At 47.5% G+C, this 12,605-nt stretch overlaps 1 protein-coding gene across 9 annotated transcripts in view; it reads right to left on the minus strand.

Annotated features, from left to right (window-relative positions):
- BICD1 (BICD cargo adaptor 1) overlaps positions 1–5,327 on the minus strand; it is a 278,157-nt gene extending 272,830 nt beyond the window's left edge. For 4 of the 9 annotated variants that reach the window (XM_075503786.1, XM_075503777.1, XM_075503803.1 and 1 more), the window contains exon 1: positions 4,900–5,324. In XM_075503786.1, the coding sequence (XP_075359901.1) occupies positions 4,900–5,112 (213 nt within the window). In that variant the 5' untranslated portion in view covers positions 5,113–5,324. Of the gene's footprint in view, positions 1–4,899 lie in introns of all 9 variants that reach the window. The other 5 variants (XM_075503732.1, XM_075503742.1, XM_075503761.1 and 2 more) reach the window with 3 other exon arrangements.
- Between the last annotated feature and the right edge of the window lie 7,278 nt (positions 5,328–12,605).

Below are 12,605 nucleotides of genomic sequence, written 5' to 3' on the forward strand. Positions count from 1 at the left end.
TTTTGGCCTGCCAAGGATAGGGCTGCTCACCAATAGCCTGGTTTCCAATAATTTACCAAGGATAATTGGGTTTAAAGTAATACAAACACCAAACTGCATCTTCAACCTGGAAATCAGATAGCCAGCTCTATGTGTAATCCAGGGGAAGAGTTTGTCTCCATAGAATGAAATACATAAGAGCCAAGAAGCCAAGTGAGATATTGCCTAAATTAGTCAGTTGGCGAGGGAGTCAAGGAGAGGGACTTGAGGACCTACTCAGCCGCTATGTTCATGATTTGATTCCCAAAAAGAAATCTCTGCTTAGGATTTCCCAGGCCTAAATGGCTTGCAGAGTTGGACATCAAAGCTGCCTTCCATCCCCATTTTATCACAACTGGGGGTGACTGATATTTCTCCCCTTTAAAAACATTACAGGCCACCAGTGCACAGTAGCTAATCACAGAGTCATAGGAGGGTTGAGGTTGGAAGGGACCTCTTGAGATCACCTTGTCCAACCCCGTGCTCAAGCAGGGACAGCTACAGCAGGTAGCTCAGGCAAGAAGATCAATATGAAGCCATTTTACACTTCGTTAAAAGAATGAAAACTAACAACAAACATTATCCTTACAGCAAATGCAATGTGAATATGTAAGACCACAAATACTAAAACCACTGGAAAAATGCTTTCCATAAAATATGCTGGTCATTAAACTCCCACCTCAGCAAGACAGTGAAAACAGGCTACCTTCAATCCCATGACTAACAGCAATGAGCCTTACTCTCTGCATTCTTATGGACTGCAAGTTAAAAGGCGCATCTGCTAAGGTAGCTTTCTGAACAGGGGCCCTAAAACTACAGTGTTTTTACCACAAGGCCAAAATTCCACTACTCTGAGATGTCATTGAGTGAGGCACAGAAACATCATTTACAGACTGAAAAAAAGAAAAACCCTATGAAAATTAATAAAGCTTTAAAAATAATAATGTTTTGTTGTCATGGTTTAGCCCCAGCCAGCAACCAAGCCCCACACAGCCGCTCGCTCACTCCCCCCCGGTGGGATGGGGGAGAGAATTGGAAGAGCAAAAGTAAGAAAACTCGTGGGTTGAGATAAAGACAGTTTAATAGGGAAAGCAAAAGCCGCGCACACAAGCAAAGCAAAGCAAGGAATTCGTTCACTCCTTCCCACGGGCAGGCAGGTGTTCAGCCATCTCCAGGAAAGCAGGGCTCCATCACGCGTAACGCTTACTTGGGAAGACAAATGCCATCACTCCAAACGTAACCCCCCTTCCTTCTTCTTCCCCAGCTTTATATACTGAGCATGACGTCATGTGGTATGGAATAGCCCTTTGGCCAGTTTGGATCAACTATCCTGGCTGTGTCCCCTCCCAGCTTCTTCTGCACCTGGCAGAGCACGGGAAGCTGAAAAGTCCTTGACTAGTGCAGCAACAACTAAAACATCTCTGTATTATCAACACTGTCTTCAGCACAAATCCAAAACATAGCCCCATACCAGCCACTATAAAGAAAATTAACTCTGTCTCAGCTGAAACCAGGACATTTGTTTAACACTACAATCTCGTCTACCATCAGGACCACAAGTACTCCATCTCATAACACTGAAAGCTGATAAAGTCAACACAACAGAGTATACCTTTTCACATTCCTGCCATTCAGTTCATTTTTGAAAACATAAGGTCAGTAGCTGATAGATGACTTGAGTCTTTCCTGGACAGCTTACATGAGTAATAACTGCCTATTTTGGAAGAAGAAGTCCTTATTAGGTCACTGATTAAAACTTCAAAGTTTTTGTAATGTAAATCAATCTCATGACCCAAAACATCAAAGTCTTAGGCTAAAGCAGAGACTTCTGTAGCACAAGAAACATCAGAGGTTGCTAAACCAACCATCCACATTGCATGGTGGATAGCATATATCGTGTATACAAGTATTAATATTTAATGTAATGCATTGCAATTTGCTTTTACTTCAACATCCTATAATGGCCTTAGTTTCCCATCTCACTCTCCAACAATGGAAATTATTGTATAGCTGAGGCTCTCTATTGCAATCTATATGGAAAAGGCCCCGCTGAAGTTCGCTGAAGTTTTGAATTGCCAAGGAGGATGGGACAAGACTTCAGGTCCTAGACTGCTAAGCCATGACTGAGTAAAGACGGGCAGCTCTGCCTGCTAAGCAATAAATACAATGAGCTCCTAACAGCAGAACACAAGAATTTAATAATGAAACCGTTAAAAAATGAAGACGTGCCTCAATGAAATTCGACCCCATAATTGAATCTGTTCAGAGAAGGTCCGCAGAAGGAGAGGTAATAGTCCTAAGTGTGATCCTGCCCACACTCTTGCACCTACTATTGCTCATGAATGGATAAGCTATTTGTTTCAGCACAAACCTGAAGCCTAATTTCTATACCCCAATATGACTTCAGAGAGGCTGCAGATGTAGCGAGGTACGAGCAGAAGCACAGACCCCCGCTGACATACTGGGAGTCTTCCTAGCTCCCATTAGTCAGTCATGGTGTTCCGATGTCCCACCATGCAGACCACACCCGGGCCGTCGTCCAGGACATCCTCTGCAGGGCCTGCTGGAGATGACACACAAAGACCCTCCTCCACATATTTTGGAGAGAGCCTTAATAGAAAAGCCATCTTTGGACTTCTTCTGCCACTTTGAGAGCTTTCAGACTGAACCCTACAGCCCCAAAATCTACGCCCTCAAGTCTCCACAAGACAGTTTGGCTGAACCACCTGAATTCTGCCTCACTAGTGTTGTCAGAGGCACCGTTTGCTTATGTCTCACAGTTACGAGTCTGATCTGCGCTCAGGGAACAGTCGTAATGGAGGTGGTAACAGAGAAGCTTAGAAAATAGATTACAGTGACAGGAAGGGATATGAGCAAATTCTCCTTTGCAGGGCTTCATGTGCAGTAAGAATCAGTGTGGTTTCTCCTATAAAGATTAGAAGCAAGAAAAAAATCTCTTGCAGCCTAGGTGGGGGATGGAAATGCCCTACCTGCAGCTATGGAGAGCTCTGGAATTGGGAGCCCTGGGCCTGAACTGGAAACCAGAGAGGCTCCGCTCTTGCTTGGCATCAGGCAAGCTACAGGATTTATCCTCTTCATGGATATCCTCAGTGTCCATGCTGTGGTTGGCACAGCATGAAGGCACAGCCCCACGGGAGACATTCTGGGCTGCAGAGCATGCAATCCCATTGACTTCAAGGGGAGGTAAACAGGAAGAGAATTTGTGCCCATCTTTGATTTCAGTTAATGGTGTTGACTAATCCCTCTAGTTTAGTAATTTCAACTCAATTCCTTGCACTATCCCTTCTGTCTGTGGCCATGTGCACCCATGTATCGTCCCGGTTTCTGACCAGTCTTCTTTTGTACATTATTGTGCTGCGATAACAGCTAGCTACAGCTCTGCTTATCTCTTTCTTTTTTGTTTTTCCCCCTAGAAATTGCATTGAGCTTTTCCCCCTTAATTCTGTTCCTCTGTTACTGCCGGGTCATTTCAAATAGCACTGCCTTCAAGCCAGTGCAAGTTATGTATTTCTGTCCCTGAACCGGCGATTACTGGTTTCACAGTCCTGAGCCTACTGCATAGGCTCAGCGGGGCTGGGGAGGCAGAGAGCAAGTTTAAGGAGATCAATAGGTTTTTCTGAAAAACAGGTTTATTCTTCTTATCGAAAATAGAATTTTTTCAACTCTTCTGGACACTGAACCAAGTCTGTAGCATAACTCATTTACCTGCAAGTAAAATGAAACCTTTATTTTATTAAAAATACTTCTAAAAGTGCATCATTTAGTATTCGAAAGAATATATTCATATATAATCTAAGTTTATTAAGTGGCTTCCCTCAACATGGAATATGTTCCTGATTTCTAACTGAATAGAATTTCTGCACATTACATATAGCAATGTATTTTTGTAGAACAAAAAGATACCTTTTAAATTTGGGAGAATATCTGTCTGATACGTTACCTTCTCTTTTCAAAATATGTAATTAGTTACATTCTAAGCCAGTATAAAAATACCATAAAATGTAGAGATACGAGTGCTGCATACGCGTGTACGCACGCCGCTTCTGTAGCTCCCGTGTCTGTGCACTGTATCAATCTGAAGTTACTTCCCTGAATGATGAACATAGGACGAGCGATGATATTTCAGAGTCATGTTTAGCGAAGCTGAAAGGTAAGGTGTAGCACTCCCCTACTTTATACTTCGGATGTTACAAAAACACATTTGAAAGATAAACCAAAACCACCTCTCCGATCAAGTATTTTATCCTTTCAGCATGACGCAGAAGTTTAATTTCCACTGATGGGGGGTGACCTCAAGGCTACTTCACCCCCCTTAATGGCAGCGATTCCCCTGACTGGCAGACTAGAGCAGGTCTATAAATACATTCCGAAGGAACTGTCTCTCTCCTCACGCACTGCAGACAACTGTTTACATAGGTCCCCAGTCCTCATATACCAGGTTCGCTCAGCTCACATCCTACGGGCTGTTTCATTTCCTCTTCCTAAAACAGCCTTGGACGCTGCAGGTATGACTGGAGGCACCCTCCAGGGCTGCAAATCCCTGTCACCACAAGTTGTGGCTCCCGGCGGCAGGGGCGGGAGCGCGGCCCCGGCTCCAGGGCAATTTCCCGGGGCAGGGGGGTTGCAGTCTTGTGTAATCCGTCCTTAAGCTCCACGGTCCCGGCTGATCCTCCGGCCCCGGGAAACCCCTCCTCCCCACCCCACGAATCCCCGCAGCCGCTCCAGGGCCCGGACATCTTTGCCTGCCCACCTGCAGGGGCCGGCCCGGGGCTCCGGGGAGAGACACGCGTGGGGCGCCCCCGCAGCTGCCCGCACCCGGCGCGGGGCGGCGGGCAGAGACAAAAGCCTGGGCTCGCTCACCTCCTTCAGCTGCTCCAGCTCCTGCTTGAGGCCGTCATACTCCGCCTCCAGCTCGTCGTACTGCTGCTTGAGGGTGAGCTTCTCCTCCAGCACCACCAGCCCATACTCCGCCGCCTGGATCTTCTCGTGGGTCGTCTCGGAGAGCTCCCGGGTCAGCCGCTCGATCTCGCTCTTGTAATGGTCCGCGCCCTGCAGCACCTCCTCCGCAGCCATAGCCCCGCCGGCACTACCGCGCCGCCGCGCCGCCGCGCCGCCGAGGCAGCCAGGGGGCGGGCGCGGCCGAGGGGCGGCACCGGCACCGGCACCGTCCCCGCCGCCGCCGGCCCGGGGACGGGGACGGGGATGGGATGGGGATGGGGGCCGGGGCCGCCGGCCGGGGCCGCCTGCGGCAGCCGCCGCGGAGCGCGGGGGCGGGCCGCCCCGCCGCAGCCGCGCCCCCCCACCCCCCCGGCCGCCCGGGAGGCGGCGAGGCCGCGCTCGCCTCCCCCGGCCCTGCGGCGGCCCCGGCTGCCGGCGGCGGGGGCGCCTGGGCCGGGCGGGCGAGCCCCCGCTGCCCGGGGAGGCGGCGGCGCGCTGGAGGCCGGGGCGGCGAGCGGGGCGGCCGGGAGCGCGCCTCGGTGCGGCGGCTGCCGGGGAGATGCTGCTGCGGGCGCCCGCCTCTTCCCAGGGAGCCGGCACCTCCGCCTCCCTTCCCCGCGGTCCCTCCCCCGCGCTCTTTAAGACGACAGCGTCCTCGGGTTTGGCATTCCCCGCCGGGGAAGAGGGCGAGCAGCGTTAAAGCGCGGGGGCACGGGCAGAAGCACCCGCAGCGGGGGATGGCGGCGGAGCCCGGCGCGCCTCACGCCGGCTGTGAGCCTGTGCTCGCCGCCTGTGCGGGGCCGCTGCTGAAAGCGCCCGGGTCCCCGCCACTGCGCTCCTGGCAGCGGAGCGGGGCTGGCCAGCCGCGCTGCAATGCTGGCGCCTCTTGGTTTTGCTCGGCATGTTGCAGCGACGGCCACGTTAGCGGCCACGAAAGGGAGATGCAGCCCAGTAAACTGCGGGAGCAGGAGGACAGCCTCCAGTATTCCCTTGCCATTTCGGGAAACCGGGAAGGAAGAGCTGCCCGCTCCCTTCCCCGTCCCCGGCGAATGCACATGGCAACGGGCGAGGAAACCTGGACGTGGAACAGCGGCGGGATCGGGGCACTGAGCCACGGCCAGGCTTCCCTGGCCGTTAGCGCAAGATCTCTGCGCGACTGATTAGACAGCAGGACAAAACCGATTCGGATCAGATGCGGTCACACCATTGTTCCTCTGTCAAATTAACCGGAGGACCTGACGCGTAGATTATGTCAGTTTTATGCTGGCTTTATGCTGGCTGCAGAAAGACAGATGCTACATGTCCAGCAGGAAACTGGAGTGGTGCAGGCAGACAGTAACTGATCTCATGCTAAGCCTGCCAGTAAAAGTTAACACACCGGATTAGGGGCATTTTATATATTTGAACTGGAAGAGTGAGTTCATCCTGGATCGATGTCATAACGTTTCCTGTCACAGCCTTTTTAATTCGGTACTAGGAGTCTTAAACCCAAATTTACTGTTTCTTCAAACTATGGCCTGCAAACAGAGACCTGATCCTATTGGTATCAACCAAGTTTTGCTCTAAGTACTAGCAGGATCGGGTTTTCATGCTTTACAAACATCTTTTTTTTCTGTCTAAAATACTAGCAAAATTAGGTCTTTAAAGTTTCACAGTTGAGTTAGAATTTCCAGGAAAAGGAAGGTGGTTTTTTTAAAAAAGAAGTTGTATATCCAAGATGGATATCACTGCCCACCAGTGCAGCACTGTATTGGAAATCAAAGACATAGATTCCCTTTCTTGCCGACCTGTTAATGCGGTTTTAAACAAGCCACATCCCCTTTCTATCTCAGCCTCCCCATGTTTAAGAAAGAGGTATAAATGTTTACACTCCTCAGTCAAGTGCTTTGAGATCTGCAAATGGAAGCACTAACACTCATTATACAATATATGCCTACAGTATCTAATATATATCTATTTTATAAATATATGTGCATGCATACATAACTAACACATTGTAATCTAGCCTGCATAAACACTTCTTGTTGCCTAGAGAACATAAATGGAAGAAGCTAGCAAAGTAATAGATGTTCTCTCAATTTTTATCTTGAAAGCAGCTGCCAAAAATGCACATTTTTTAATAAATTCTAGTGTAGAAGCAAGTGTGAATATTAATAGGAAAGAAACAAATGTGAATATTAATAGGTAAGGAGAGTGAGTGGCTCTCATCGATGACTGAATGTCAAAACACAGAGAGGAAAACACCAGTACTCCGACTGTAATTCCAACTGTACACCTAACCTCAACAGCCTTTTCTTGAAAGAGGATGAAAGATTCCACAAATCAGAAGAAAAAAAAAAACAACAAAACCCAAAGCGGAGGCAAAATGTTGTCTCAAGAGCTTTTACAGGTTCTACTCATAGCTGTCTTCCTCAGCTTTCGACCTAGACCACTGCGCAAGCAAGCCTTTCGTGAACACTCATTTGGGAATGGAGCGGAAAACAAACAGCTTAAGACCAGTGCTGAAAATGAGCGGTTGGGTCAAGGACAGTGTGGAACCGGCTGAAGCAGCCAGATGCCTGTAGCTAATCTGTCCTCCGTGCGACTCCACTTAACATCATTTAGTTGACAATGGCACTCACAACCCAAGGGCAGCCTCACCACATGTCTGAACATCTGCACCCCAGAGGGGAAATCTGGCTTGTTAAAATGTGTCAATTTTCCTGCAATACCTCACAAGAAAGTTAGGGAGAATCTTTCCTTTTAAAATTGGAAGGAGGCGTGAAGTCCAGGTATCGTGCACTGTGCAGAAGTTCACAGCGGCTGGGGGAGAGTTTCTGTAAACTGGAGGTCCTGTAGCTACTCTAAATTGAAAACACTCAGCATGCCCGTGATTTGCTATCATTAGTACCCATTTATTCTGTATTGTGCCTCCTAAACATGTGCAATATCAAATCTGGCTCCTTTAGTGATATTTGTCTTTGGTTTAGAAGTCTACTGCTTTAGAAGTCTTCTTTAGGATGAAATGAGTCTTCCCCAGAGTTGTCAGTTTCTCTCCGCTGACTACAGAGGACCTGACACAGACATATACATTCAGACATATCCATTTAATTAAGTGAATCCCACCTTTCGCATCTGTATCTTTTCTTAGGGCTTAAAACTGGCACCTACACTCTACTGTCCAGACTCCTCCATCTATATTTATAATGGACTACTAAGGTCACTGATGGATCTGAAAAATATTCAAGCTCCTTTCCCTGATACAAGTGGCTCTGGTTCGCCTCATTCCTGTCTCTGTGGAGATCAGGAAGGATGGATGATCCTATAAATAGCATCTCAGTTATAGGGAAAGACATCATTAAAGAAATAATTGTTGCAGCATGACTTAAAGGTGGTCGTTCCCTAGTGAGGATCTCGTAACTGAAACAACATGACCTCCTTTGATGGAGATTTCTTGCTTTCTGGGGTGCCTGTAATAACCTATGGATTCAAGTGACTGTACAGTGATGCCAGCAAAATGCTGGTCTTGGTCACAGATCTGGTACCTTTAGGATCATACTTAGCAGTGCAGAGAGCCCTAAACAATCATATCGGCATTTTAAATAATTTCACTGCCCAGATACGCATCACCTCACATTGGTTTAAGTCCTCTTGGTAGAGGACTTAAAGTCCTCTACCAAGAGGTTTAAGTCCCCATTGGTAGAAAATGCTGTCGCATTTTCTACCTCCCCAGCTCAAAAAACATGCCCTGATTGTGTTAAAAGTTGGCATATCACCCTGCGTTGTTATTTCTCCTTCATTTTGCCCTGCTGCACCCCTTTCACACGAGTATTTCAAACCTCTCTTTAGTCATTTAGTGACATTCAACATACCCTCCTAAAACGAGCCTCCTTATGATTGCACCCATTTCATGGGCAGAAAGTGCCCTTTGAATTCCTGGCATGTGACACTGGTAGACTCTTAAACTAAGGATAGTAGGTTCCAGTACCAAAAAATGCTGTTCTGATTGCACATTTTTTGAGACAGCCGGATATTCAAGGACAGGCAAAATGATACAGTTCAAATCTTGCTCCAGAGAACATTATCCAAATTTCAAACCATTTAAGAAGCATTTAATGACCTATATGAAACGAACTACTGGTTCTACATCTTAGTGGAAAGGCAAGGCAGCTATAAAAGCCACCCTGTACTATATATTGCAGATGGCTGAATCACTGCACCTACAGCATCCACAGCAATCGCTTTGAGTCCATTTGTATGGAGCATGTCAGAGGACCGGAGCCCAGATCTAACAACTGCTAATTAGTAGTGTTTGGCAGGCTCACCAGAGTGGCCAAAGGAAAAAAAAAAACCTATAAGGACCGATCTGTTGTTGTTAGTAGGAATGGGATTGATTTTCTGAAAGTGAAAAGAGGGGGAAAGCACTGAGGGAAGGCAGTACAGTAACTGTGCTGGGGCTGCTTTGGAAATAAACAAGTGGCTGTTATACTGCCAAGGCTGCATCTTTCTTGAGCGCTGCGTATAAGCACCACATTTGTAATGAATGACCAGCCTAGAGATAAAAGGGAGGCACTGAGAAGAAAATGAAATTTCAAAAGATATTTCAAGATCTTAGTGCAATAGAAATGGTAATAGGTTTTAAGGAAATTAGTTTATAGAGAATGTTAAGAGAAACTAAACACAGGAGCTAATAAACAATAATGCATATAATGAAAAGTAATGCTGTTATGCTGATTAACATGAGTGTCAGTATTCAGAAGAAAGGCTTTCAAACAGTAGTGTCCTTATGTGAGTCTTCTGTGAACTACCTTTAAAGGATCTGCAAAGGTAAATAAAGAATTTTTTTTTTAAAAGCCTATTGTCAGGTGAACTTAAATTTGGTGTACAGGTTCCTGTATCCCCAGAAGAATAATTCTGGGCCCCAAACACCTGAAAAGATTGAAAACCACTCATGTAGAACATTCAGAATCCGAAAGGAAGAACAGGATAAACCAGAACACTTCAACAAGGAAATCACAAAAAAGGACTGTACATAAATGGTTGGCAGGATGGTTTGTGTGTAAGGAACAGGGGTTAGAGAACCAAAAACGAGTTTTACAAGAAAACCACCAAAAAATAAAGCATAAGGACATTTAGAAACCACAGTCAGCAAGAACTAAGCGGCAAACTGATACCTGCAGTGTAGAAAAACTACAGACTATAGCAAAGAATGTGAATTATTATTCTGTTAAACTGAATAATATCACCTCAGCCTGCAAGGACGATGCTTTCAGCAAGTGTTGCACATGGATCTTGATTCAGCTCCACAGCTGTCAGCTGAGTCTTTTAATTGACAGCATTGCCTCCAGGCTCAAGACCCACGACACCGCTCTTCCATTCTATGCAGTCTTACAGTACAGAAGAAAAAATGGTTGAAAGAAGCACAGAAGGATTATTATGCCTATTTAAACTACTAGGCACTTTCCTGTGACACAAGGAAGACCTATCCACTTAGAATACTTTGTCCAAACAGCTTCTCAGCAATTTAGCCTAGAAAAATCAGTGTCGCAGTGCAAACTGTTCCTTACCGGACAGATTTAAAACCAGGAGGAGAAGGGAGAACGCAGTTTCTCTCAGATGAACAGCAAAGCATCCATTGCCCAGAGAACCACTACCATCAGGGCTCAGGCAAACTGCAAAGTAGCCAGCTGGCTAGGGCAGCAGATTCTTAGGAAAGATGAGGGCAAAATAACTATATCCTGAAACACCTTTTTACTTTTGCCAGAGCCTTGGAAAGCCGAGCACCCACTGCTGCGCCCGCTGAGAGGCAGGTGATGTGGAGAGCTGCGGCAGCTTGTATCTTGGAGCCTGGGTCTGTCCAGCAGCGACAAGTTCAGCTCCACGTCCCCCCTCTGAACTTCAGCAGAGCAGCGGGACGGTGTCTCCACTATTCGCTGGCTGCACTTGGCACCTTCCCCCTCCCTCGTGCGGTCCTCCCTGCCATCTTCGCCTGCCACTCACTCCTGAGAAGTCCTGAGCCGCTCTGTCTCTCCATTAGAGACACGGAGGGCTAGAAGGCATCTTAGAGGGTCATCGAGTCCAATCCCACATGTAGGTGGGATCAGATGCATCTAGACCATCCATGTTTGGGTTATCTAATATGTTCTTAAAACCCTCAGTGACAGCTGTACAACAATATGCCTACGAAGCCTTTTCCAATATTTCACCACCGTCACAAATGGGAACTTTCCTAATGTAGAGTTTAAACTTTTTTCACTACATGTGAAGATGACCTATTCCTATCCTGTGGTAAACACCATGCTAAATGTTTCAAGGCTGTTCAGTTCTCGTTTCTTCATTAAGCAAATTTCCAGCTCTTCCTCAGACCCCTCAGACTGTCCCTGTAAATCATCCCTTCTAAATCTCTCATAGCTCTGGATGGCCTTTTCCGAATTTATTTCTTGTTCGTCTAGGCTGACCATAGTCCCTCCAGGTGAAGGCTTCCCTGCTACTGAATAACACGGGTGAAATATCTCCCACATTGCCAGTGTACCACTCCTAGTACTCCATCCTGTGTTTTAAGAAACCACAACACATTATTAATTAGTACGTACTTTGCAGTCTACCATAGCTTCAGGATCTTTTTTTGCCCTGCTGTTTTTCCAGCCACTTATGTCTTTGCATTTATCTCTGCTGAGGTTCACCTTGTTGATTTTGGATCACTTATTCAGTATGTCAAGATCATTTTGAATATCCTCCTCCAAAAGGCCTGAGATGATTGTTTCTAGCACAGGGGCATCAACAAAGTCATATGAATGTGTGATCAACTGCTCTTTGTCTAAAAATTTTTCATTCCCAGAGAGCAAGAGCAGATCAGGGAGTTTCCTCACTACACACAGGTGGGTTTGCCGCATTTACCCGAAATCCAGCATGATAACAGCATGTTAATTTTTTGCCATCACAACAGCTGAGGGTTTTTTAAGCAGAAATACTCCAAAACCTGCATGTAATTCAGACTCCTCTGGGCCTGCCCGCTGGCCACAGCCCCTAGCTCTCCCTGCTCGGTAATGGCCACCTCCCTCCCGCCGCAGCTGGCCCCAGTCCCCAGCAGCCCAGCACCAGGCTGGGGGCTCTGCCCCACTGGTGCCCCCAGGACCGGTGCCCTGGGTGCACGGGGGTCCTCCCCACAGCTGCCGGGCAGCCCACCCACTGCTCCCCAGCACCCCGGGTAAAGCTGTCACACTGTCATCAAGCCGTCAGTAACGACCCTCCGAGGCGGGTGAGTACCTGTGGAGATTAACAAGGGGCTTTGGCGTCCGGAGCACCCGGTCCCTCCACGCGACAGCGGCTTTTTGCTCCGGCAGCGGTGACCCAAGCCTCCCACTGCCACTTACCCGCCCGGCCAGCTGCTCTCCTTAAAGCAGAAAGGGACAGGTTCGATGCCCTCTTTTCTTGGCAATTCTACCCTGGCACTGTTTAAACCCGATTTATTTTTTTCCAGACTCTCGCAAATCAATTGCTCAATCATCTTTAGTGTCTTTCTGGGAAGTGAGATGAGGCTATACATTATTCCTCCGGTCTCCTTTTTCCTTTTATTACGTCAAGTCCCCGCCAATGTCTTTGGAGCGAGTGGATGTGCAGAGCTGCCCAGTTCCCAGGCTTCCTCCTAC

The sequence above is a fragment of the Mycteria americana genome, chromosome 1, assembly GCF_035582795.1.
Source record: "Mycteria americana isolate JAX WOST 10 ecotype Jacksonville Zoo and Gardens chromosome 1, USCA_MyAme_1.0, whole genome shotgun sequence".
NCBI lineage: Eukaryota > Metazoa > Chordata > Aves > Ciconiiformes > Ciconiidae > Mycteria > Mycteria americana.